The sequence below is a fragment of the Apteryx rowi genome, unplaced genomic scaffold (genome assembly GCF_003343035.1).
Source record: "Apteryx rowi isolate R43461 unplaced genomic scaffold, aptRow1 scaffold_146, whole genome shotgun sequence".
NCBI lineage: Eukaryota > Metazoa > Chordata > Aves > Apterygiformes > Apterygidae > Apteryx > Apteryx rowi.
The window spans coordinates 173,062-200,907 of record NW_020447708.1 but is presented as its reverse complement, the minus strand read 5'-3'; the positions used below and the strand labels follow the sequence as shown (position 1 = coordinate 200,907).

Below are 27,846 nucleotides of genomic sequence, written 5' to 3'. Positions count from 1 at the left end.
TGAGATATAATTCATTTTTCTTCCATCACTCTAAAGGGATCCTTGCAACAGCTGGCTCAGATGCAACGTTCCACTTCGCATGTCTGCAACAGGTGGGGTGGATCCCACACCAGAGCCTGGGTGCGACGGGAAGATCACAAGGTCTGGTTTTGGGACGCCTGATTGTATCCTGTGTAATAGATAAGGTTTTACTTTGTTTTGTTTAGTTACTTTTTTTTTTTAAGAGGAAGAAACTCTGAGGAAAGACTAGCACTGTGTTTTAAGATATTTCATTTGTCAGGAACGAAGCTAGATGAGAGCAGAGAATGCCCTCTACAGGACTGTAGTCTGCATTCCCAAAATATACTCTTTTAAGAAAATAAACTGGAAGGTAACTATTTTACCAATCATTTTGGGACAGCCAAGTGGCAGCGAGCACATGAGGCAGCCTGTTGGCTGGGGGGCCAGGGCCTGTGGCAACTGGAGTCACTTAAATGAAACACGATCAGCTCCTTGCCAGGACTCAGCACAGGGATGGGACAGAGGCAACTTCCATCCTTTTAGGGGATTCCTCTGGGTCAAGAAAGACATAAGAGGGTAGTAATGTTTTTAAGAAGAATCTTGCTCTGTTTCTGTTTGGACTACAACTTTTTGGATGACAAGGCCTTCCACTGGCACCAGATTAATTAAAAAGCATAGGATCAGAGAAAAGACTTGAAACTGAATAAATGTGATAAAAAGGACTCATCACCACTCACTGTGCTTGGTGTTCTCTGGTTAAGCAAATGAAACTCCTCCCGGGCCAAAATTTCCAATAAAAATAGTACTCCATCAGTTTAGCCCTGAAATTTCAACAGTTGCTTGGGATTTTCTTCCTGGACACCTACCCCATCACAAGAAGGAGCAAAGGGTGAGCAGCTAAGGATATATGAGCAGCTGAGGATATAATTCAAGGAAAATGGACTGTGTTTTGTTCTTAATCAATGAAATGCACTCTTGGCTGGTGGCACGTCATCCCATCTTCCAAAGAACTGCAGAAAAGCACCTGCCTTCCCTGAAAGGAGCCAGAGCTGCTCGTGGGTGGCCACTGGGCCACAGTTGAGCGGCATTTCAAAAGAAGTGGTGTGTCCTGTTTCAGCACCGTGCGAACAGGAGAGCAAGCCGAAGAACCCCTAAAATATCACCAGGAAAAAAAAGAAAAAAAAAGAAAAACTAAAACAGAAAAAGAGGAAACTGGCGTGGGACTTGCCAGGGTGCTGCTCGCGGAGGAAGCCCAGGCAGCGCTCAGCCCTGCCTTTCCCTGCCATCTAGTGGCCAGCGACACGGTAGGCTTCAGCCCTGCCACTCGCCGCACAAATTACAGCACGTCGGCTTTACCAGAAATACCCTGAAGCTGGGCAGGATGCTGCGTGTCTGGGGGAAAGCAGCTCGCAGGGCAGCAGAAATATTCTGCTCTTTCTGACCCGAGGGACCGTAGCATTCCTCTGTCCTGGCAGGTGCTCACGGCTTTCCTTTCTGGTTTCTCCTTTTCGGCGTGCCACCAAACAGCAGAGCGTTTGCTGGTTCGTTCTGGCTTGGAAAGGGCTTTGAAGTTTTATCTGCAGTTGCTAAATAACTAAGCTGGGGTTTTGCCAGCACTGAAGTGGAGGAAGTTAGCAACCTGCTACAGTTTTCAGGTATTTTGTATTACTGGTCTGGGAGGAGCAGCATCTTCCAGACCTGAACAGCCTGACGTCAGCCTGACCACAAATGTGCTTCCAGCATTGCTGCCAGCCGCTGCCAAACTAACAGGTAAAACACTGGTAAACACTGGAATAAGTTTCCTAGTGTAGACAAACCCCCTATAGCCCTCCTTGACACCTGACTTGTCATCCCTCAGTAGCACCCATTCTTTCTGTAAGCCTTTAGCTTAACTGTTTTGGAATAACTGTTGCATTATGGTGGTGTACTCAGACACTGTTCTATTTATTGCAACCAGAAATGTGATTTGCAAATGCAGGTGGGTGGGTGGGTTTAAAATGCAGTCACTCTTATTTTCTCAGTTGCTGAAACTAACAGACTTATTCTCTGTGTGCACCTGTGATGTGTTGGATAGATTTCAGGTGTATTCCCTTTTTTCTGGAAGGACTTCTTTGATCTGTGTTCAGGGACACAGGTTAATGTCCCTGCATGCTTGCTAGACACTTAATACTCATAATGAAGATTCAGTCTGCAGTGTATTGGTTTTGTATTCGATTTCTGATTATCAGGGGTTTTGTCACCACACTGTAAAAATGCTTCCCAAGGAAGTAGAGTGCTTTGAGACATTTGTCCAAAATTTCCACGTATGTAGAAAATGAAAGACTTTCACTTTACAAGATTTTACGTGTTTTAGAAGTCTGGTACTTTCCACCTTATCCTTGGCGGTAATGAAGTAATGTAAAAACAGGAGATCACTCTGCTTTCTTTATTTATATCTTTCCCCTCTAGAAAAATCTGTGTGTGCTAACAGCAGTGGTACGGACTGGCAGGTGATTTCCCATGCCTGTGGCTAGAGGCCAGTGCCAGGGGGTGCCCACACGTCGGGAGTGGGGTGGAGGTCGGGGGGGCTCATGGCTGGGCGGGGGCAGGGCTGTGGTGGGGCTGGAGCCAGCATGGCTGTGGCATTGAGGGGCAGGGACTGATGGCCTCGGGCTGGGCCAAAATGGGGGCCTGGACCTGGGCCAGGGCGAAGGCCACCATGGCTGTATAAAGTGTTTTCACAATACATGCCTCTCTTGATATTATCACCCTAACATTGATACTGTAATGCTATGGTGAAAGCTCACTGTGTAGCATGTGTCTGCTTTCTGGAGCAAGAATGCTATTTCCAGGTCTATGAATTTACAACCTCTCATCTAGCACAGAGCACTACTCTTTTTTTTTTTTTTCCTCTTGTAGAGCAAATTTTTGTGTTTGCTGATTCAGGGAAATAAGGATTTCAGTAGAGATATATGAAGTAGTAAGTTCACTTTTTCAGGCATTGTGCTTGAAGAAAGATGTGAGCCAGTTTGAGAGAGCAGTGAGGAGAGCAGCAATGGACTGCCGATGGGTCTGCGGAAGAGATGAAAGAATTGAGATAACTTAGTCTAGCGTGAAATGTTATGTCTTCAAATATGCAAATGCAAACCTGTAGAGAGGATAGGAGTAAATGTTCTCCTGTCGCTTTGAAATAGAATAGGAAGTGATGGCTTTTAAGTTTGTGGAGGAGTGTTCAGGCTGAACATGAGGAAAAGCCTCTATTAGTAACGGTTAATAAGATGCCAGAATAGAAGACCGTGACTGACTGAGGATTCTCCATCACTAAAAGCTTTAAAAACAAATTAGGAAAAGGCCTGTTGCAGGTGGCTTCAGTATTGTGACCCTGTCTTGGGTCATGTTGTCCCTCCTAGCCTTCTTTCTCTTGCCTTGCACTCTGCAAAAGTAGTGTCATTCCATTCACGTTACAGGTGGAAAAGGTGGAGCGTGGAAAAGCATCAGGCCCTGAGCAACCTAAGGTACCTTCAAAGTTGACCCTAGTTAAAGTGCAGGCCGAACCGGGGGTTGGCCAGAAGTCTCCTCCAAGAGAAATCCTCTGCAGTCCTAAGCGTAGCCTAAGGTGACTTTATCAAGAGCAGATGTGTGGTATTTAGCCTTAGAGTCAAATATGTGTACATACGGCTTTCAAGAGGGCAGTCCCATTTCATTATTACAACCAACAGCCAGAAGTTGTCTGACTTCTAAGCCATTAATATACCCATTCACATTTCCCATATTATGAAACAGGTGCGTTTTTGCAAAACATGCCGAGAAATGTGTTACAAAGGCTACTTCAGGGATGACTTACATTTCTTCTCTTTTTTACTAGGGAAAAAAGTTCCCCGAGCCTTCTGTGCTCTTGAAAGATGGTGCACTGCTAATTCTGATACCAGCTATCCTCTTGTCACAAGACAGATGCTGCAAAACTCTTCAGATGAGGAGAAAATGAAGCCTTCCGCCCCCACCTGCCACACAGTTGAAGTCTCTCTCTGTGCATTTTTCAGCTGTCACGTCTCAGTGGCAATCAGCGCTTTGGCAAGGGCTGCATCACCAGAGGGCTGCTGGGAAGAAATGCGAGGATCCCCAGGTCCCAGGGGAGAGCTGCTTGCTCTCGTTCTGCCCACTTCCATTTTGAGTGTGCTTCCTTGCACCCTCTCCCATAATTCGAGGTCAGCCGGACTACTTTAGCACTTCTGACTTGTTTCTGGTTCATCTTTTGCTTTTTCTCTCACAAGCGTAGAGCTCTAAAGCTCCCCGAGGAAAGAAGAGAAACCACACTGGAAGATGAACGCCTTGCGTGGGCACTGAAAACTGTTTCTGCTCAACCTGTGTTTCCTCATGAAAAGTAGGTGTCTAAAACCAAAGCATGGTTATCACTTCCCTCACTTGCTTATGATGTGAGACCACTGTTTTAGTAAAGCCTGTCCCTGGACTACAGAGAAGAGGAAGCTCATAGGTCACAGGTTTTTCAGCCTCTGAGCAAGATAACTGACCTCTGTCTGCATCTGTGAGGTCCCAAACTGGGGAGCTGATAGTGACACTATAACCACAAATTACATAAGGTAATTTTTGCACCTTACTTTTCTGCCATGACAGAGGCTGCCACTGTAGTTAAGATGCACCACCGTAGTTTTAAATGTGACTTTCTTGAGAAAACGGAGGGTCTACTGAAGCTACCACTTCTTGTAGCAATGACTAAGGCAGGAACAAAGGTAGCTACAAGTCGTTTAATTCATTTTTATTAAATGTAATTGAAGTGCATTTCACAAAGGCTCTGGGCCTCTCTGCAGAATTTCTGAAAATGAACAAAAATGAGGTTAAATCCATAATATGAAGTTTAGGTATTAGATTTCTGGATATTAACATCTTAAAAAAGGAAGGAAGGAAGGAAGGAAGGAAGGACAGACGTAAGTTAGTTAGCAAAAGCCTTCCCTGCTTGACCTTCCTTCCCATAATCTGGAAATGCTAGAGAGTAGCTAAGTTTCTCAGTGCATATTGGAAGTCAACAATCCCATCTTTTTTTACTGAGACAGAGAGAGACATTGTTTTAGAATAGAAGCTGAGGGCTACATGAGAAAACAGAAATTTAATCCGTTAAGTCTCTGAACTGCAGCAGAAACCTGTGGATAGTGACTTTACAGACTCTCTTGAGCTCTGTTTGAAGAACAGTTGTCTGTAAAAGATAAACATCTAGAGTTACTTATCAACTGGTGAAAAATGAGATAGTGCCATAGATTTTGATGAAGCTGAATCCCTTCGCATTAGATAAAAATCTGGCTCTTTGTGAACAGAAAGTGAACAGTGCTGAAACTTGGTAAAATGTGGTCAGAAGTCAAGGTCTGGGTCAATGGACACATGTCAGTGCATCTGCCTACATACAGAAATGCTGTGTATGCAATAGGAGTGCCTTTTAACAGATACTACCCCAACTGAGGGACAAGTAGTCCACAGAAAATATTATTAGCCACAATTTCAGATGGAGAGAAATAGATAGACTGTTATTAAAATGTTAAAGAGGTCCCTATTAGCCAACGTGGCTTGATTTTAGGAAGTGCTGACTCCCAGCCCACTGAGCTAGAGCTTCTTGCTGGGATGGGCTGGAGAGTTTGTTTGTTAGTTACTGGTGGTTTCTAACCACAATATCATAAAGTTCCTTTACATATACCAGTAATGTGCTTTTTGAGTATGTTTGCCTCCAAATGCCTTTTCCCCTTTTCGAAGCTGCACTGTGGATCCTGAGCATGTGATTCACTGTCCAAAGAAAGGTTGCGTCTCAGCGGCCAAGCTGCAGCAAAGAGCGCAGCACTAGTCTTAAGTGGCGTCAAAGTAATGCTGCGTGCAGCCGTATCATAACTAGAAAGTAATGCATATGCCTTAGTTATCTCATCAGGAAAATCTCATTTGAAAAGAGGGTTCCTGTGGGTTTACCTGTGAATAATGTCACTTGGATAAAAAATTAGCTGTCACATCACTTGCTTGAGGCAGCAAAGAATTATTCTTGAACTGATTCAAAATGATCATGATAGGCTCTCAGTTAAGTCTGATTACATGTCATGTCAAGCACATTCTTTACTCCAGACTTCAGCTGATCAAGGATGTCTCCTCTCAATACAAAGCCTGAATAAGTTCTAAGAGACATGTATAACTCTACAAGTTCATTAAAACATGAACTCCTCTGTTTCATGTGCTTAGGCTGTTAACAATCTCTGTTTCCAATATTGATTAACTCCTGTTTCTGTAGTTATATTACAGTAACTGTGGCAGTAATATCTCCTCCATGAATTTCTAGAGTAGTGTATGTGCACATGAAAAGGGAGAAAGGAGAACAGCAATTTGTGATTTGAACTCAGGCTAGATACTTAAATGCAGTAGTTAGTTAGGAAAGTAGAGGGCTTGGTAAGGTCACCTGTGTGAAACTGAAGGGTATCAGTGCAGTTGATTCACGTGGATGACATATACCACTGACCTGCGTGGAGAGTAATGTGGGATTAATCGGTTCTTAGGCATTTTCCTTTTCATTAGGCAAACAGAAATTGCACATGAGTGTGCCCCTAAGGTAGTTTTTTTTCTTGGAAAATAGTAGTTGCCAGTTAAACTCCCACAAAAATGAGAGAATACTTCATCTTGCATGTCCCTGTCTGGCCTGAGGGACGTGAGCTGCCGCTTACACCGCAAGCTCTGCAGCCAACTCTGCTGTCCTCTAGATTCTTGTGGTCCTCCTTGAGGACCCTTTTCTGTGCACCCCTTTGGACCTCCCTCTCCTCCCCTCTGTCTTCCTCCGAAATCTGCTCATCTGTCTTGTCCCTGGCCACCTTCTGTGTGTTGGTTCCTGTCTTTTGTTACCATTTCCCTGGGCTGGTGTTTGTTGATACTAAATGGGGTAGGGAAACCGAGCTGCGGAGACTGCAGAATGAGGAACCTGGTGAGGGGAGCAGGATGGGGAACAGGCCAGGTACAGAAACGGATATTTGCCTCTTCCTTGAACCTGTCTGTGCACCTGGTCCAGTGGGGTGACCTGGTTGCAGAGCTCAGCTCTGGGCTTGCTTACTTTGCTCCCCAGTTAGGACATGTGGAATATAGGGAGGCGCAGGGAACATTAGCACTCGCCTGGAAGTCGGAAAGATCCTATCCAACAGCACAGGGAATGGCTGCGGTGCCGGGAGCCGGCTGTTGGGTGTGGGGCTTGGCTGCTGAGTCCTGAGGCATCCTATGTTTCCAACTGTCTCTGCTGCCCCTTTTGCTTCTTGTCTTGGGTCTGCTGCCTTAACTGTGCAGGTAATGCAGTTAACAGCGGTAGGTGCCTATGCTCCTTATGATACAAAATGGGGATCAGAATATGGTGGACATGTGGGAGAAAGTATTGCAAAACAGGTGGATGGAGAAGCAAGGCTTGGCAAGCTGTTGCTTGATCTAGCAATGTGGCAAAGTTTATCATTCACCAGGAGCAGTCCTGTCTGTCAGACCTTTGAACCCAAGAGCTGGCAAATTAATAAACCAAATTAATTTCCTTATAAGGAGGTAAGATTTTTTTAGGGGGAAAAATTGGGGAAAGTGAAACTCGAAGGGTTGGCGTGTTTTATTGTCTGTTCAAAGGTCCCACTCATTCCATACAAGCTTGTAAGAGGCTTACATGATGTGTGGGTTGCTCAGGAGAGAGCAGCCAGGCAGTGTAGTTATGGGTTCCGCCCTTGCAAGAAAAGGTCACGGGATTGTAGTGAAGAGCAGTCGCAAGCTTTGCTGGCTTTGACAGACCTTCAGCTCCACGGACTTCACTGTTTTCTTTCCACATGGGTTTGTGGGTGTAACTGAGAGCAGCGCATCTTTGTATTTGTTCTTCTGGCTTCCCGTGTGACTATACCTGTACAGTGTATTTGTTGCAAAAATAGCGAAAGAAAGTCAAGAGTAGAATATTATATAATATAGGTAGGAAGCCCTGGGACCGTGTCTTAGGAAGGCTGCACAGGTGCTGTACATTCCCCACAGACTGGATCCCAAGCCTATTTGTCTACTTTAATGAGCTATAGTGATCGTGTGGTATGAAAGGATGCTTTAACCCTAGTACTTGCTCATTTCGGTAACATGCTGAGCCTGTACGCAGGACAAATCATGAGACTGCACTGGTCCTACTGGTGCCCTGCCCATTCAATAGGCTGTTGCACTGTAAAATCTGCAGGCTGTCCACTGAGCCTTAACACAAGAGGTGCTAGATGTGCCATCTCAAATGTCACATTACGGTATTGCGAGATGCAGTAGATGACTGAGATGAATATGTAACTCCTTAACTGAAACATTACACAGTCAACAACGCCCAGTCCACTGGCCAGTTTTACAACATGGGTGGGAATAGCAGCTTTTTTTGTTTTTTTTCAAGAGACAGTGAAAACTGAGTGACGCCGTACTTTATCTGAACGGATTATGTGTGCCTTAAATGTTAGATGGCTTCGGTGAGCTCCTTCTGTTTCCCTTCTTCAAAAGGTGCAGTCTTTTGATTTGTTTGCTTAAAAAAAAAGAACCTACTGTGGGCTCCTGTGCTTTTCTTTCCTACGCTAACGCGTTTGATGGTGAGGTGGTGAGGTGCTTCCTGTTTATCTACAAAAATCTCCCCTTCCAAATCAAACTTGGCTCTTTGGGGAATTCACTCAGATTAGAGTCGCTCAGACAAGCCAAATTAAGATTTTACTAGCCGTTGCATTTCTTGGTGGTGCAGTACTTGTTACACGTGTGTTCAGCCTGGTAGTAGGTCTCGGGTGCCAGCGCTTTGTTCTGGGGCAGCTGTGAAGGGACCTGCTGATGCTTCCGGCTCGCAGAGGCAGCAAAGGGAAAGCAGCGCGTGCTCGGATGGATGTGCCTTGGTGTTGGCTGGGGACTCAAACAGGCCCCCAGCTCCTTTCCTTACCTTTCTGAGGGACCCCGGACTCTTCCTGATATGTATTATATCATGGGCAGACTATTGCAAAGCATATTCAAGAATGGTATTTTTTCGCCTATATTTGCTCTCTGGAAGGAAGGCTTTTTTATTCTTTCCCTTCTGTCTGCAAGGCCTATGTTCAAATACATTTAGGCTCTCTTCATCAAATGGCTGTCCTTGTTTTTTAGTTTAACACCACTGAGGTGGAAGCTGTTTCAGAGAAACAGTCTGTCCTTATTCTGAAAGCTATTTCTAGTCACTGAAAATAGTTTTACCTTTATCAGCTGCACAATAAATGCAATTAAAACTCTACTTCTGGGCCCTTAATCATACATAACTTGATCCAAAAGTCTCTGAGTCTCTCACCTAAAATAACTAGTCTCTAACCATATAAGGCCTGGCCCACTAAAACAAACACAGCAAATAAATTTTTCTAGGAGATAATTTTCTACTTTTTTTAAAAAAATAAAGACTATCAGTGAGTTAATAGATTGATAACTTAAATATTTCTAAAAAAACCCAAAGCATATCAACCACCAATGGCCTGAACTCACAACTTAGTGCAGAAACAATTACCATGGATTTTTTTGCCACAGATACTGTGACTGAGGTCAAAGACGGGGAGAACTCAAATGTACRATAAGAATAATAAACCATCTGAGTTATCAAAATAGCAGGGTGAGTATGTATCTTTTAACAGCTGTGGTGTTAGCTGGAATAATACTAAGAAAAAATATGACCACAAAGGAACCTGACTTTCTTCCATTAACTTAAGTACAAATCATCCGGTGCGATATGTGCAACCTGACAACAGCAGATCTAGTACATCCTTCCTTTTCAACTGTGGTCTGAATTTTTAACAAAATTAAAGACTCTAGTTGCTGCTCTTAACCTCTTGGTGCAAATATTGCTAAGAGTACTTTTTTTTTTTTAAGACCATTATTTTGCAGGAGCAGATGCATGGTATCCAAGCTGGAGCTGAATACGTGATGCAAAAGAAGAGTGCGAGGGCTCTTTCAAACTTCAAATGGCACTTTGTTTTTTGCCTCCTTTTTATCTTCTGTCTCACAAACCCGAGCATGAAGCATAATCACATTTTTGTGCCAGTACTTGGAGGAAAACTTAGGATGGCACAGTTACATGCACACACTTGTGAACAAAAATTTCTGATTTTGACTGAGGTCTGTCACTGCTCATCATTTGTTATTTCCATCATTCATCAGAGACAAAAGCAATATGCAGTGACTTAGCTAATCAATCATCACACCAATAGCAAATAAGAGCACTATATTTCTATATTATCTCACACATTATTTGTGTGAAATTTTTGTAAAAGGAAAATCACTCTCTCCTCCTCCTTCCCCCGCAACAAACAAACAAACAAAAGATGCTTATGATTAGTAATAGGATTAAACATTCATGGTATTTAAAGAACCTCCCAAGGAGATGAGTAAACTGAAATGAAAAACAATCTTTAGAAGGGTTCCATTAGCAAAATTCAGGAAACCTCAAAGAAAAATTCTCCAACAAACATTCTTAGCATTTACTTAGGAGGAGGTGATGTGGCTCAGTGTCATCTTCCTCATGGGTTCATTTTACATGTTTATATCCTGGCAGAACCCTCCCCTTCTCCTCCCCTTTGTCTGTATTCAAAACACAGCCAAATTCAGGTCAGACTGGAAGCAGAATCCTGAACACAGGAAGGATAACAAGGAAATAATGGGAGAAAAAGGAACGATGTCCTAGAGGGGAGCTAGACCTGAGACTGCATGCAAAGTGGGTGACTGGAGAAGTCCTAGCCAGGTTTATTTTTTACATTAACGGAGGCATATTCAGAAAGTTCATTTTCTACCGTTGTCTCCCTTCTCTGGCATTTTTCTGCAGAAGCAGAGTGATTTAGTGCAGCATAAATGAGGACATCTTGGCTTTCAAGTGCAGCTGGGATGGAAGGGATAACAGGATCGTTACGAGGTGCATTAGATGTTGTCCTGTGAGCATCCCAGTGAGGGACATCGTTATCATAAATTGTGTTGCTGTCGGAGAGCTGCCGTAGGCTAACCATGGAGCAGTAGTAAAGTGAGGTGCTTTCGTCTGAAGCTTGATTTGTCCCAGCAGCATGGTATGGAACAGCTGCTGGACCTCTGACCTGCAGAAAACAGAACAGAGTATAGCTCTGGGCACATAGGGGTGTTATTCGTGCACATGCTAAAGAAGAGATGTGTAAGAATTTGAATTGCTTTCTCCCTTTAAAACTGCATCAATAATTAGAGGCATGCTTTTGAGCACAGGTGAATTAACCACTCCCTGGAGTTTATATTGATCTTCAAAATAAAGTTAGAAGTCATTCTTGCCTCTCTGGCCTTTCTCCATTTCCTTTCCCAAACTCAGTCATGTCTTTTCTTTCTCACACGATTTCACTTAAGGCAAAACTGGCTTATCATCTTGCAAGAGCTCTTTTATGCCACTCATTCAGGCTTTTCCTTCCAAGCTTATTAGATCTTTCTTATTTTCATCTCCAAACCCAAAACTACCTTTTCCTGATCGTCCCTCTTCTTTCATTTCCTGATCTCTTGCTTCGTCTCCTTTTTGTCTTACTATTCTTCAAATAAATCTCCTTCTCCAAAATCTTCAAATTCCTCTATAAATTCATCTCTCCCTAGGGGAATACTCTTTTGACATCCATTTTCTAGCCACAGAAAATTTACCGCTTTTAATTTTCTTTCCTCTGACTTGCCCCTGGGGAGCTCTACAGTCTGTTTGGCACCCTGTGGTTCCCCCAACGCTTCCCTCGTGACCATTAGCAATCAGCTCCTGCTGCATCTTTTGCGTTCTGCCTTCTGCCTATTTAATTTCTCTGGAAATGCTTGCCAGAACTGCATGAATTCACAGCAGCTACATATGAAAGCCTTTCTTTTCAATCAGTTGCCTCATTCTGTGGGGCATTTTCTGTCTTATGCATTCAGTTGGAATCAGATCCACAGAGGTACTTTAGGTGCCTAAACTCTTATTGAAATGGCACTTACAAATTAATGCATTTCAATAGGAGTTTAGGTGTCTAAAGTACCATTTGTGGCTAAAGCCCTTAGTTTCTTCCCATAGCTCAGCCATGATGATATCTCACAGCAGGGAAGCCCTGCTGTCCAGGCACCAAGCAGGTCACTACATTTGTCTCTGGTCCTATTCCAAGTTTTATACTACAGAGATGTGTTCTCAGTACACGGTTATGCAGGACATGATCAGGTTTTGCATTACGGCAGCGTTTAAACATACCAGGCTCTTTTGTCTCTGTGGGGTTAATGGAGTTCTCTTTTGCTTTGCTGGGAAAAAAGAAACAGAAAAGGATGTTTCAATAAATCAGCACTGAGAAGGTGCCTTTCTATTCACAGAGGGGGTATTAATTACTAAAGCAGTCCTTGCCTCATTGAGTGCACCTCAAAGAATTGAAATCTATTCCCAGTCTGGATTTGGGAAGAGCCATTSTAACAAAAGGTAAAAAGCATAGAAAGATGTATCTGTAGAATGAGTTTCTGTGTTCCTCAGAGCCCCTCTGAATAAAAGCAGAAAAATTCTTATTTAATTTTTCCTATTCCTAAAATAGAGCAGATTTCTCTATATTCAGTGAGCTGGATGGGGAAAAAAGGCATGGAAAACCATCAAGCCATCTCATTAGCAAAGGTTATATTTTTTTGAAGATGAAATAATTTCATTTTCCTAAAATAGAAAACTCATAGAATTGTAATAGGCAAATGAGCAATCACTTCATGTAAATTAAGATATGGGGAACTCTAAGTTCCGTTCTTGATTTAGAAGATGACAGCAGTATAAGAGTTCCTCTAAAACAGGAAAGATTAATACTGTAATTACTTGATAGTTTAGAGGGAAAATTAGGGATGCAAAATGTAGCCAGATAGAGTTTGACTTCATTTACATGGCTAACACTCCCACTTGTTTGTAACATGATTATTTGCAAGATAGGACAAAAATTTCTAATTATTATAAAGTCTGAAGTTTTGATTTGTTCTTAGTTTACTTCCATTCCTGTCTCTCTGGAAGGAAAAGTACATGGGATAAATTAAATTCTTAAAGATTCAGTATGGCCACACTTGATAAGAACATCTCAGCAATCAGATGGGGTAATTAGAGCATTTTCGTAGTGCTTTAAGTGACTTTAAGCTGTGAATAGGAGTGGAATCAAACACACAGTAGGAAGAGATTGTATGATAAAACTGCTTACCATGGTACCACCTTAGACACCAAAACATGCATATGAAGATGAGTGGACAACATAGACGCAAGGATAATGCAGCACAGATAATGTGCAATATCTTGTCATTTCCAGATTCCTGGGAATCTTCTGAGATAGTAGTGGTATCTAAAATTGCATTAACATGCATTAGCACAGAGTAATGTTTAATGAATGATTTTAACATTAGGTCTTTCTGATGCAACTTGCTTCTTAATGTAATTAAAGCATTCTCTTACTTAGTATAAGCATGCTGTGAGATTACCATCTCCATGGGTAGATTACCAAGTATTAAGATGCTGAAGGAAAAGTGCATAGAAAAAATGTAACTGGTGAATGATGCATGGTAGAAGACCAGCTGAAACAAATAAGGTCAGAATTAGAGCACTGCTCCAAACTGCCATATATTTCCATTATGATCTTTCTTCCTCTTCTTTTTCCCTAGTCTTTGCACTGCAAACAAAGAAGCCTGCTGGCAGGTTTGTATCAACTGTGAAAAAAACGTAATGGCCGAGACTACAAATGGGTGCTATTATGAGGTATTCATATGGCAGCATTTGACAGATAAATGATGTTAAGGATCTAACTTTAAGATCCTTTGAAGTTAGACCCTTTTAAGAGTTGGACCTTGAGCTTAGTTTTGCATTACATTTGAAGCTTGTCAAGAAGAAAAGAGAACAGGGCTGCTAAGGGAAGTGCATTAGAAGGCAGGAACTGTCCTTGTATCCTGCACATGGGAATGAAAATGGAGGACAGACTGAGAGATGGGAAGAAAGGCAATGACAGTCATAAACCTCATTTATGTTACTGAGGTTTTTTAGGAATAAATTCTCGATGCACACTTTTGAGGACTGCTGTCTTCTGGTGCACAAAGTATGGACACTATGTCAGAGAATAGACCCAGGAGATGAACACTACATGGGCTTGAGTAGTTGTTCACAATAGTTGTATTGTGAACAATAACCAATCGCGAGCAAAAAACATACTTCAAGATATGTTAAAGTGATGGTATAGTGTGATTCCTAACACTTTGTAAGTATAAGCCATATGTATCACTGGGATATTAAAAGTGTGCATGTAAAATCAGCAGTGCAGTTTATACTGCCAGGAGGTGGTTTGATTGGCTTTGTCCTTTTTATGCTGAATGCTGGGGAGTTGTAGGCTTGAAAACTTTGACCTCTGTATTTTGTTCAAGTGGGAAATATGCAATAGTAGTTTAGCAATGAGTTTAGATTTGTCCTGAATGCACAAAACAATTTAACCAGAAATTCATATCAATACTCATTAGTTCCCTTGTCTTAAAGAGGAAATAAGAATCACAACTTACTTTCTGATGAACTTGTTGTAATGTTTGCAGGCTCTTCTGAAAGGGAAAAACAAGACAGGGAAATGAAACAGCAGCCTGACATTCTGCACTGCATCTGTATTTTTCATACTGCACACTGAAGTCTTCACAAGTTTCTGCTTTGATTGGGGGATGGAGGAGGGAACAAAACGCAAAAAAGCAAAGGGTAGTTTTGGGGAGAGGGGCGGTAGAAATGAAGTGTTGCTCTCCCACTGCTAGCAGAGTAATTCTATATTTGAGACCTCTTTGGCACTCAGATAAACAGATCAGCAGAGCGCATAATTGGCAAATGGAGACACATTCCACCACTTATTTGTGGTATGGTATTTGTGATTATACCATTTGGTAGCTACTCAGGGATCTATGCTGTTCTTCTCACGTCAAAAAAACTTGCATCATATGAGTTGGGCACGTACTATGTCTGCTAGCACGTTACAGCCTTATGTTTTGATGTTGCTCCCTCTGCTGCAACATTTCCTGTGACAACAAGCAGGGTTTTTAAGCCCATCAGCTTACCAGGGGAAGAACTGGCAACAGGACAACCTTATAACTGCGCTACCAAGGGTCCCTAGGACAGTATGACCGCTCAGATCACTTCCTGGTTGCAGAGCAATGCTGAGGAGGACAGACATGGCTTGCCATACTCCAGACTTGGCATCCCAACTGCCTAAATTAATACGAAGGCCTTACTTACCCTTAACTCCTAAGGTCATTTAAAACTATTGTAAGGTTTCCTGCTGTTGGTGTACAAAATTATACTTTGTCTCTGTTTGTAGCAGGAGAGGTCGTTCTCAACATGAGGCTTGAATTGCTTTGTTCTCTTTGCTGTTGTGTGGCCTCATCAGCTGTTAATACATGACCCTTTGGGTCTTGTCTAGTCCATGCAGCATATAAACAGGCTGACCTCCCACAATCTTTCTTTGTTCTAATTTATATTTTTTATTATCAGAAAGCCCACTAATGCCTGTTCAGTAGTGGTGGCTTTCCTTTTCTGTTCCAGATCCTCCTTTTATTTATTTAATTTGTTCTTTCCTTTTCCCAGTACCAAGGAAGCAAGATAGGAACGGAAGCATGAAGAAGGTGGTGGGTACCAGCACAATTGGGTGTAGACTAGTCCCTTGCCACCGGAAAAACATGTTTGGAGAAGCCACCCTCTAGTATGCATGAGTTTTTCCGTATATGGAATTCATTTGTTTAAAAGGGCTCTTTCATAATAAAGGGGCCTCACCTTCAACAATAACCCTTATTCCATGGCTCTCGCTGGACAAGGTGCCTGCTGTTGCTCGACAACGATAAATTCCACTATCATTATGATGAATTGAGAAAAACTCCAGAATAAACTTCTCATTGGTCTTCCATTCTACTTTGCTCTCTTTCAGCAGCACACATTCATTCCCTTCTATCTTGCACCACTTCATGACTGGCCTCTCCTTGCAGTAATGAACTGGACAGTGTATAATCAAAGAGTTCCCAAGATAACTTTTGTACCGGGAGTTTCTTTTAACTTGGATTTCAACTGGACAATCAGTGGCATCAAATCCTAGAACAGAAGAAAAACGTGACAAAAATTTTAGGGTTTTGTTTTTCTGTTATATACTCCCCATGACACTAATCACAGTCTCTTTTCTCTCTCATTGCTCAGAGACTTCCCTTGTCTGCTTTCATGAGATCTTATCTCTATATGGGACACTGATAGCAGATAAYATCTGCTAACTATTGTTTTTTTCATTTTAAGGAGGATTGTTAAAAGGCACTTTCTCCCTCTGATTTGAAATTTTCCTTTTTTTCTGTATCTTAGCCAGTTTGGAATCGAATAGTTTAGAGAAAAAATATGTAAAATATACATGCCAGGATTTCTTGTGTCATCCTTTTCACAGACTTTTTCTTTTATTTTTATATTTATTTCAGGTCATTGTTTTCTTCATAATTCTTGGTAATTTACAGAAGGAAAGACTGCTCTTTGGTAGAGATTTGTTGTAATTAGAATAATGAAGAGAATTATATTTCATGACAATATACCTTATCTTTATTTCTTGATTTTCTAAAGTTTTCTTGAACTCAGTGTTCTGGTAAGGTATTGTATACCACCTTAAGTCTGGGTCTTGGTATTGAATGTCCCAATCTTTATTAAAGATTCTTTTGTCTTGTGGTGCTTGATTTCTCTGACTACGTAAAATTAATGAAATGGCTACATAAAAGTAATGAAAACTATGTGATCCTCAAGTGCTCCCTACTTCCCTACACTGTCCAAGTCTAAAGAAAAAGATCTTAGATACATCTATATCTTCTGGCTGATGGAGGAGAGTATAAAAAATTGGTAAAATCTGTTCAAGAAAAGTTTTGTAGGTAGGAAAAATGTGTATGGGAGGAGAGAACAGTGCAGAGAGGGCAAGGGTCTATCTGTCAGAAGCCTCTGGGCTCCAGGGTAGCCAGTGCACATAAGTTGTGAGACTGAATGTCTCAGACCTACTGTCTCAACTGCAGAGTCAGCCAGGGTTTCTTATGAATGTGATATAGCATTTCTTGTGAATATACAGGTAGTATATTCAGGAACTTGAGATGGCCAGATCATAAATTTCCATACAGATAACCTCTAATTTGCAAGCCTTTTCTCAGCAAATTTCCTACTATTCCACACCATAAATAATTTTGTGTGTTTATAGCCTTCATTACAGCAGACTTTGCTACTGTTGATTTTTTTTGTTTACTTTGTTAAGGTGACTTCTGCAACATGTGTTTATAAATTAGATGGTACTGGTCTACTTATAAACCTATAATTCTTTAATATTGTTCTAATCTTGCCAAATCAAATATGCCTGAACTTACTCGATAATAGGGAAGAGATTATTCATTGTAAGGCTGAGATTTGAAGCCACTGAAGAAGCAAGAAACTGTGGTCTCTGATACCTCTCTGCCAAGGGCAGTAGAGAAACTCATCTGTTCACAGGACTTAGCATCCTGGGAAGTGTCTGCTTCTAGGGGTCCAAATCTGAGATCTTAAATGATAGTTTGGTGAGATTCCCCTACCTCTCTGACCATCAGTCCATTCTGCTCAGACYTGTGAGTTCCTTACGAAGAATGAAGGTGAGCAATTAGGAAACAGTGACAGGGCTCTGGAAGCAGGTGGGCTGGGACCAGGAGCTCAAGGACATTCTTATTATATCTCCCATGCTCACATGTACCAAGGGCCAGTTAGGGACAGGTGTTTATAATTTCCATCATCTGAGCTGGATGGTAGCTCTAGAAGGCTGTTGGCTTCTTCAAACAGAGGAGGACGGTCTGTGAAATCTGTTCCTTTGGGGGAAAAAAGGGAAAGAGCATCTTTGTGTACCAGCTTTCTCTTAGTCAGGGTGGCTTTAAATGACAATCAATGAGGGGTGAGTAGCAAAAGTACAGAGGTAAGCCACTTGGACAAGGATTTTAAAATTGATCTTCGGTGAGGGGGAAATGGAGAAAATTCAGATATTTTGATGGAGGTCCGAAGATGAATAGGATGAATGATAATAGCTCTTGGTACAATGTCTTTTTACTGATGGAAGAAGTGTGGATAATAAAAAAAAAATAGAACTAGAAACCTTAATATTTTCAATACCCTTCAGAGCAGAAGCAGAACAGCAGAATAAAAATAACTGGACTTGGCAAGGAAAGCTTCAGTAAGTTTAGAGAACTGGGAGTTAACTCATGAAATATAAATGCAAGGAAAAGGAGATAAACAGAGCTGGTGATTCATCCAGTAAAGGATAAAAAGGGTATAAGCACTAACTATCTCTGCTACAGAAGTGTAGTAAAAGACCAGCTTGACTGAATCATGAGCAAATTCTTCACTGAGACAAGAAGGAAGCCTCAGAAATATAAACAAGGTTTATATGAGGTTACATATTGAATGGTTCTGAGTCCAGTTCTGATCATTGCTTTCATTAATGACCTAGATGAAGAACAAGAAAATACATCTATTAAATTTGCAGCTGTTAGGAAGCTGGCAGGGTGTAAACACTAAAGAACAGGCTTAGACTTCTGTATAATCCTGATAAATTAGAGAAGTGGCTTGTAAATAGACAAGATATAGTTCAAGAAGACAAGTGCAAAATACTAAACCTTCATAGGAATAATTAATGGTGCAAATATAGGGTGGAAATAACTATTTAAGTGGCAGCTTGTGCGCAAAAGGTTTGGGGGCTTAGAGTGGATTACAAGCTGAAAGTCAATCAACAATGTCATACTGTCATGAAATAACCATTTCAGAGGAAGTATGACCAAAGGGAAAGCATACAGGACACATGAAATAATCTTTGTGTTCTATTCAGGACTGGTAAGTGTACTTTGGTATTGTCCAGTTTTTGGCATTGTTCTTCAAGAAAGATGTGGGACAATGTCTGGAGTCTCTCTGAATTGGAAAGAAGCCAGATGTTACCATGAACATAAGACAGCCCTAAAAGACAGATTGAAATTCTTGGGGTTGCTTAACTTAAAGAAAAGCAATCAGAGGAACGGACATAATAACCTGTAAAGACATTAAAGAGGAATTAAGTAATCTGTTTTTCATGTTTGTGATGGGTTTGGACAAGAAGTAACAGGCTGAAAGTGAAGTAAGAAAGACTGATGACAGTATGAAAAGCTTCCTAATAATGAAAACAGTAAAATACTGGAACTGGTTTCTTTGGAAGATTGTTGAGTTTGAATCACTGGTGGTCCTAAGAGCTAAGCTAGACTGTCAGGATGATATAGCTCAATTTACTTTGGGACTAGGGGATGGACCAACTAATCCCTTGGCGCTCCTTACAGTCCAGTCTGTTAGCACATGCAGCCATGTGTCAAATTCATGGACACTGGGACAAAAAATGGAAATGAAAAAAGACTTGGCAAAGATACACCGGCTCATGTCCCTAATGCAACAGTTCTGTTGCTGGAGGAAGACCTGTGGCAGTGGACCGTGGACAGTGGCCAGGCTCACGTGCATCACCACAGTAGGAGCTCCTGATTATAAAGAAATGCACGGTGCACAGGAAGAGTTAGTCTCCCAGGTCTCATCCATCTGGACACGGTAGCAATAGCTCACACCTGTAGCCCAGCCACATTTACCAGGTGGCACCAGAACATTAGGTCAGCATGTCCTGCCCAGTCACCTGTTCTGCCTCCTGCAAGAGGAGGTGAGCAAGCTGAACAGCAGCATTTTGCCAGCCTCATCTCAACTGTGCTCTCCTGAATAGGATGTTTCTGAAAGGCATGTTTTAGTTGTGAAGCAGGATCACTTATCTGTCACTTACACCCTGCCATTTCTGATGGGGAAAAAAAAGTGTGATTTGGTTTCAGGCAAGCAGATCATAGTGACTTAAGTTATACTGCAGTAGCAGCATGTGGCTAGCAACAGTCTGAAAATGGAAATGAAGAGCTCTAATTAGAAAGCAGGCAATGATTGTTATGGAAGATAAATCTTCAGGACATATCTGTTATGCTCAGATTTTGCCTTAATTGCAGCCTTCTTTCAGGTATAATGCTATGTAACAGGTGTTTCTAGAAGGATGTGCAGGTCTCTGCAGAAGTAGCTTTTTTTGATACTGTGAAACATTTGACATCCTTTATCTAAGTACTTTACCACATAGCTTTATTTTTCTCAGAATTATCTTTAGAAAAAGTTTTCTGGAAGTCCAAAAAGCCTAGTTTCTCTCCAAGTTTTGAAACAGGTTTCAGTGACACTCTTTCATTCCGCATTATTATTCAGGGCAACAAAACAAAATTGTTGTACCTCTTTCATTCATATCTTTTGCAAACTAATATTTCATTCTCTAACTTAAAGCTTAGTTCTGCTAATGAACTCCAAGAAGTACAAACTAGTACTACACTCTGCTAATGAACTCCACAAGCAGTGCAAAGGGCCTCTCTGCAGACTTCATTGCAGTCTTAAGCTTTTCAGTGCAGGGATATCATCTTTTCCTTAGACTAACGTTCGGTGGCCTCTCAGGGTGAGGCAGCTGAGCAACAGTGGATGTACAAAATGGTGTGAATTGTCCCCCATCCGTAGCTTGAGTGGCAACATAGACATTTCTGGAGCAGAAGCCTGCCTTAGGTCTGGATATGCTTCTAGAGTAGTTTTTGTGCAATCCTTGTTCTTTAGATGAAAGACCTAAACAGAGCAAGTGTAATATACTCAGACTGATACCACAGCAAAAAATTTCCCTCCCTAAAACTTCCTGCACTACTACCAATGAAGTTAGGAAAAAAAAAAAAATCCATCGGGGCTGAGATTGCTCATAGAATTTTTGATCATATAGTATATTTTTAAGAGAGTTGGAATAAAATATGCTAATTTGTTTTTCAGTCAGGTGAGTGTAAATAATGTTTCCCCCCCTTTTTTCAAGTACCTGTGCCAATATGTGTCACAGCTTCGCTCCTCCATCTTCGGTAATTATTCACCTTACGAGGATAATTCCAATATAATCAGGTTTGGTAAAATGACAAGAAGTTACCAAAGCAAAATTGATCCCCTGCCATCTAGTGGACCTGAGTCCAATGTCCCTCACTTTCTCCAGAAGGTTACCTACAGTGTGTATCACTGAGTTTTGGGACCTGCACGTGGGAATACTTTCACTGCACTTGCTGCCTAGCCCAATGTTATCACTGCCTGCCCATGACATCTGGGCAGTAGAGTCCTCCTATGCAACTAACCCTCAGAAACTCTTTCAGATGAAAGTCTGTTTGGCACTGACCCATACACTGATGACTTCTAGCCTTCATTTTCAGCTGCTGATACAGGTGAAAGTGTTTAGCAGCCTGCTGTCAATTAGCCCTAGCATATAAATCCTCTGTGGCTTTTTTCTTCTAAATTGAGAGGGTTGGGGTTAGTGAATTTCAGCATTTCTTCCTGTCTCCCCTTTCTACTTTGCAGGACTCCCCCTGATATTTAGCTCACTGAAAATTGCCTTAAATTTCTTAGTTATTATTTGTATATCCCTTGGAAGCAGTCTGTGGACGCTAGGTAAATTCAGTTATTTTATTTTTTTCTATCTGTCAAATAGAGTAATCTTTTTAACTTGCTAACCAGGAGCTATGGAAACTACTGATTATCTTTGAGCGTGTATGAAAAAGTCATAGACTATCTACAGAACCCCCAAAAGGGGCCTTCTTTGCAGAGAGTTAAATCAGTGGTGCTTTAGGTTGCCCATGTTAGTTTGTTCTGTTGTTTATAACTTGCTACAAAATAATGATCAGAGCAGGAAAAAGTAATCACAGTCGCTTTTGTAAGCTTTTGTGTTTTAGTGACTGATGACTGGATGACTTCTTCATTGTGGTTTTTCTAATTCTTACTAGAAACAAACCTAGCATTTGGTTACCACTTATTAGTCTTTGTAATGAAATTTGGGGACCCTGTAGGATAATATTATCAGAAGAGACAAGTGAATAAGAGTTAGAAAACACTTTTCTCAGGCTTTAGGAAACTCTTAGTTTGAATTACTTTGAAGTACAATAACTAAAAACTTGGGATAGAGAAAGCCTTTTCCTATAATCCATCCTCTTTCCCCTATCAGTTCAGTGCTGGAGTTCATAATGAATATGCTGTGAATCTCTCATTGACGTTTCCTCTCTCCCAAATCACACCCAAATTGGCAAAAAAACCTTAAGTGGATAAAAAGCACTAAAAAAATCATTTATAAACAAAAGATTTGGAACCCTCTTTATAAAGAATACAAATACTTAAGGGAAACTTTTTAAAATATCTTTAAAATAAGGGCTCTTCAGCAGTAATAGATGTCAGAGCTGAAGATTTGGGGTTTAAATACTAGTGTAAATCATGATGCCTTAGACAATGAGAGGAATCTCTTCTTTTAACAAGAAAATTCAACATGCATGATGAAAGATAACCTTTTATGTTCTGCTGTTGGTGGTTGTTAGAAAGATGGACATGCACCACAAACTTTCACTGTCAGCTGAGCTTGAACATGGTCTGGTATACTTTTCTTGTGACAACATATTTTAATTTTTCCTGTCTGTTGCCTGCTGTAGCTTAGAAGAAGTCCAATGTTAGGGGCATTATTGTCTGCCAACTATATTCTATGTGTGCAAGCACATTCTGGGATGAATTTAATTATGCTTTCCATAACACTCTTGGAAACTGAGGCCTGAAAGTAAGGCTTGCCTCAGGATGATATACCAAGACTTAAGTTTTCAATATATTACATACAGGTGGTCATGATCAGGATTTCTGTGCAGTTTTCAAGAGGATAAAAAAGTGGAAGTTTTATATATCGGCTTCAAATTTACAGTCCTCAGTAAGATTCAGATTATCTAAAAGAAAGTTTTCTTTTAAATATATCAGGCGTCTTCCTGAATAGGCTGCAGTTGCCATGCTCTATTCCCATGATTCCCAGAGGTTGGGAGAATTTTCTGTACTGTGCACTGCTGGGATAACATTTCAAATGAAAACGCATATTCCAGAACTTAGGCAATAGGGAAATACTTTCTTATTACTAAAAAACAATTTTTAAAGTTTATCTCATTGTTTTATGCTCTGGAGAAAATATATTCATGACATGATTCCTTAATGGAACAAGGCTAATGCAGATGACTTCACATTCATCTATCTCAACTCATTAGCAGAAAAATAATAGCTAAAAATTGAGCCTTCTGATTAAATTGTAAGAGGTGTATCATTCACACCCGGTCATCTAAGAACTCAAAAAAAACCTTGCTAATTGAAACTTCAGAGGCTTGTTTTTTTGTTTTTTTTTTAAAGGATCTATCTTTACTTTTTTTATTCCCTTTCTCTTCTAAAAGGGAACAAGAGTTAGAATACAAGTAATAAGTATGATTTCCTTAAGCTAGATAATGGCTGAGGTATAAAATGTTGATTAGTCATGAAAAAATAAATGACTACAGTTAGTTTTGAATCCTACTTTTCAGTCTGTCTGTGAACACAATGAAGCACTAGCAATGGCTTTAACTCAGCTGCAATTCCTGGAAGTTTCTAACCAGATTATAGTACAAAAAATACACCAGAAAGTGCATTAATTTGTTGGGGTTTCAAGTTTAACCCTAAAATCTTCATGACTCTGCTAATTTTAGGAGAGAAAGAGAGGGGGGAAAAAAAAAGAGGAGAAAAAAAAAGCAGGGGGGAGAAATTAATGGAAAAATATGCTTCCCCCTTGAATTTAGGGAGGTGTATTGAGAAAGAGAAGCACTACGGAAGATCATTCTAGTGCTGCCTGGATATAGGCATTTTTTGGACTTTTTTTCAGCCTCAGAGAAACCTTTTTGAGTTTTATCTTAGTCATTTTACATACTCGCATCATAACTTGATTTTTTTCCAAAGAAAGACATTTTGCATTTTGTTAATAGAACTGTAACTTTGGTCCTTGTCACTTAATTTTTCTCATCTTTTATTAAAGATGCAGCAATGTACCATACATATTTGCTTTCAGTTCTGTACAGTGAAGGGTTTGCTTTTTTTTCCTCTGGCAGTGATAGCAGTTGTAAAGCTGGCTTGCTGGCTGAGGTAGCTGATAGTTGCATCATTTGTTGCAACTACTTGATGATGAAAGCTGTGATTGTGCAGAAAACAGATGCCTTTATGTTTTGATGGCTGAAACCTGACTTCTTTTATTTATGTGAATATTAGAATTTGCAGACTATCCGACAACAAGGTGTGATAGCAAAGGTGTTATTTGACCTTAGAACTATGTCCACCATAAATGTACATGCATGCACATATCTACAGTGATTGGCTGGGGTTTCTTTGAGTGAGGTCCATTGTTTTTTATTTTCATCAATGTTAACACAACACAAAACAGTTTCCTTTATGTATGTTGTCCAGACAGCAACAACGACTGTTTGCCAGACTAGGTGGAAACAACCTCTGTTTGCATGTTATAAAGGAGATGGGGTTTAACTGGGCTGAAATTATATTCATGGTAGTGGGGGGGGGAGTCCATCTGCTTGTAATATCTTAAATGTGTTCCCTCTCCTTCCCTAATTTAGCAAAGATTTGATTATTAACTCCTTGTGCAAAATTTGTGAGTGGTCAACTTGAGCTTCTGGTAGGAGTTTGAGAAACTTTGTATAAATTGGCATCATGCAAACCTGAAGTAACTTGGCTTCAACTTTCAGTTTACTTCTAACCAAAGCAAAAACTAGACAAGTTTGGAAAATTTATGCCTAAATATAAATACATTAAAAATACAAATATTTAAATCAAGATTCTGTAAAGACTGTCTTGCAAAGTTTTTTGCTCTGTAATATGCCTATAAACATGATTCTGATATTTGCGGTATTATATGAATATAGAAAGAAATTGTTCTCAAAGAACCTCAAGTAATTTTGATGTAGATCAAGGAATAAAATAGATTAATCTCTTTGTAAACAAGATACATATTGTAAGCATCGTGGTAGAAATGATTTTTCTGTCTTAAGAGCAGTGTCTAGAAACCTGGTAGACGAATATGGAAAGGTTCACTCATGTGTTAATGAATTGTATTAGATAATGCAGACAGGTGATGAGGGAGGAACTAATAATACAGTCAGACATAATGAAGTTAAAGGAACAGTAGTTAACTTCTTACAAGAAGAGAATAGACTTCCACTAAGGTATGAAGGCGGTATCAGCTCTGGATACACCACCTTGAGAAGGATGTTAGTTTAGTCATCTGAAATTCAAATGTGAAGCAATTCAGTAGCTTGCCTGAGCTCAGATCACACCCTGATTAAAAGAGAGTTGCATCTAAATGACCCTGGTAATTCATGTCTTTTAAACCAAAGGTTTAGGTTTCCCTTCACGGGTAGGTGCTCTGAATGTTCATTTAACCTTTTCTATAGTATTAGCAAGGCGTTTTATTCATCAAAACCAGGAGCATGCAAGGCACTATATATTATTAGTTAGTCATGCATGTTTARCTAAGATTCATATTCCCCATTCCAACTGTTTGTGTAACTTTAGTGGTATCTTATAACAAATGTTATTTTTATAATTTATCAGTTGATGTACCTAAAATGAAACAACAGCAGCTAAGCACATCCGTCCCCGTAGCTATCATCTTTTCTGTATGACCACCTTCCTTTTAAAATTAACATTTACAACTCGTGTATGAGAATAGCATGGAAGAACTTGAATCAAAATAATCTCCATAGTAAAAGTAATACCAGGAGTGAACTGGACACAGTGTAGCCCTCATATCAGTCTGAGCTAGGAGAACCTCTCTATTTAAAAACTGTGCAGATTCAGAGTTGAAAGTGGGATGAAAATTAGGCTGTGTTAAGCTAAATGATTGAAGGGACACTTAATGATCTGATAAGGACACTTTGATTGTAAACTGGATCCAATTCAGAGCTAGAAGAATTGATTGAAATCCCCTGAAGGCTGAGCCTTTGGCCACAGAGTAAGATGTATTTGGTCCCCAAGTACCAGAGTTTTGGTCTAGATAGTAACCTAATATTTCTCAATTATTGTCATTATCATCTTTAATCAAATTAGGAGTCTCTGATATGATAATAAGATATAGATTATCTCCAAAGTACATTAAGCATTGCTTTGGCTTGTGTTTTATTCCCCCTCCTCCCAATATTTAGTAACTAAAGACCGCATCTTACCGTAAACTTGATAGTTGCTCTGAGCCAGCATTACTAGAAGGATGTGCAGTAAAATCCTTTTTAGAAACATGACTGGAGGACCCTTCATTTGCTGGGCATGGTAGAGATGGGAGAGGTTCTCGTGGGTTTAAAAAGTGCAGTTCAGATGGCCTCTTACATCCTGTTAGATTTACCCATGGTTCGTGTCTGAGCTGATTCCTTTCTCTAGTTCCTTCAGTCAAGAAGGCAGAGAAAGGGGTGGGGAAGCAATATAGTATGCAAAAATCTGATGGGTTACTCGGTAGTCTTTTGTGTGGTTGAAACGTGAACCACTTAATCATTTCACAGCATCTCAGACTGCTTTGCAATTCAAGGCAAAACATCTCTTGCACCCCCCTCTGGCTCCCTTTACAGTGCAACAAGCACAGCTGCAGATTTTTTTTTTTTTAAGGTACTCCCACAATTGAGACTTCAGTTTACAGGCAGCAATACACCAGAGTATTTTACACAATACTATTTTACATTTTTTCATTTCTTTTGCTTTACTTTAACTCAACCTTAATTTCAAATAATATTAAAAAATTATGAAGCTATTCTTGAAGCTGAATGAATCAACTATTCAAAAGTTGTGGAATGTCAGAAATGCATCTGTCTGAATGGTTTTAATTTGCATTAGATTACAATAATCTAGAGTATGAGATGTGATTGCTTCCCCTATTTCCAAGTCTTGGCCTTATATTTTGGAGATGCTAAGTAATTTGGGTTTGGGTTTTACGGGTTCTTCTTCAGCATGCCCAGGATGCTTTTTCGTCTAAATCTTTCTCTAACATCTAAATACTTCTAAAACATCAGAACCATTTAGCTGAATCTTCCCAAAAATTCTGCCCTTCATAAAGTTAGAAACAAGCAAAGGCTGATCAGGAACTTTGTATACAGCCACTATCACTTCTTATAATGCAAATACAACAATCACAAAGAAAGCAGGGAAGAATATAATGCAGTTATGAAATACTATGTTAAAATATACATATATTATGCTTTAATAAAGATTTAAATTAATGAGGATTTTTTCAAAGTAGTCTTTTAGAGAAAATAATTGTATGGTTTGCCAAAATTTCATGGCTACAAGTGCCTAGCTCAGTACATGATGAGCAGCAGAATTGTATATTGATGTTTGTGAGAAATTATGAAATGGCTTTAGAAACAATATTACAATGCAGCCTTAATGGAAAATCTTTATGAAAGAAAACTTCTTGAGCGTAATTATGCACACAGCAAGCTTCCACTTAAGAGGGAGGAGAAAAAAAAAAGGGAATAGTAAACTAGTAGTGCAGACTGGGTTAGATCACATTTCTGTATAGCAAAGACATCTAGTGGCTGAATCCATAACAAGTTTAGTAAAATTGGTCATTAAGGGATGTGTTTCCTGGCAGTGTAGCTTGTGTGTTTGTGTTAATGGGTTACCCAAAGTTTATTCTAGGCATGTAATATTGGCAGTTGATTCTTGTTTCCTTATTAGAAAACTTAAATTTTAATTAGGGAGCAAAACAATCAGTTAAACAATCATTCAAAAATGGACAGATGTTTAGGATTCAAGTTTGTTCCTTACGTTTTGGCATCCACCTGGATGGAGCTTAAAAAAAAAGTCAAAATTTTCATCTTGTTTAAAAAGCCTTGACCATTTCTAATGGTTCTTTCATCTTTTTAAACTTTTTGGAAGGTGGGTGGTTTTTTTTTTTGTTTTGTTTTGTTTTTTGAGGGGGGGGATATTCTAGTTCTATT

At 40.1% G+C, this 27,846-nt stretch overlaps 1 protein-coding gene and 1 long non-coding RNA gene across 2 annotated transcripts; one reads left to right on the top strand and one right to left on the bottom strand.

Moving 5' to 3' along the window:
• Window positions 1–1,426: 1,426 nt before the first annotated feature.
• LOC112962333 lies at window positions 1,427–15,716 on the top strand. The gene is made up of 3 exons (XR_003252255.1): window positions 1,427–1,770; window positions 3,845–4,360; window positions 15,554–15,716. It is a non-coding gene; the product is annotated as an uncharacterized LOC112962333 (long non-coding RNA).
• Window positions 7,574–26,281, bottom strand: BTLA (B and T lymphocyte associated). The gene is made up of 6 exons (XM_026058383.1): window positions 26,086–26,281; window positions 15,740–16,051; window positions 14,494–14,529; window positions 13,158–13,295; window positions 12,194–12,240; window positions 7,574–11,069 (listed from the first exon to the last, which is right to left on the bottom strand). The coding sequence occupies exons 1-6, from the start codon at window positions 26,171–26,173 to the stop codon at window positions 10,719–10,721; spliced, it is 972 nt and encodes a 323-aa protein (XP_025914168.1). The 5' UTR covers window positions 26,174–26,281; the 3' UTR covers window positions 7,574–10,718.
• Between the last annotated feature and the right edge of the window lie 1,565 nt (window positions 26,282–27,846).

Coding starts and splice junctions, on each gene's coding strand:
- BTLA (XM_026058383.1), bottom strand. CDS start 26,173: ATGAAGGGTCCTCCAGTCATGTTTCTAAAAAGGATTTTACTGCACATC. Junction 13,296..14,493: donor TACAACAAGTTCATCAGAAA/GTAAGTTGTGAT, acceptor ATGCAATTTTAG/ATACCACTACTATCTCAGAA. Junction 12,241..13,157: donor GTGTCTAAGGTGGTACCATG/GTAAGCAGTTTT, acceptor CTTTTTTCCCAG/CAAAGCAAAAGAGAACTCCA.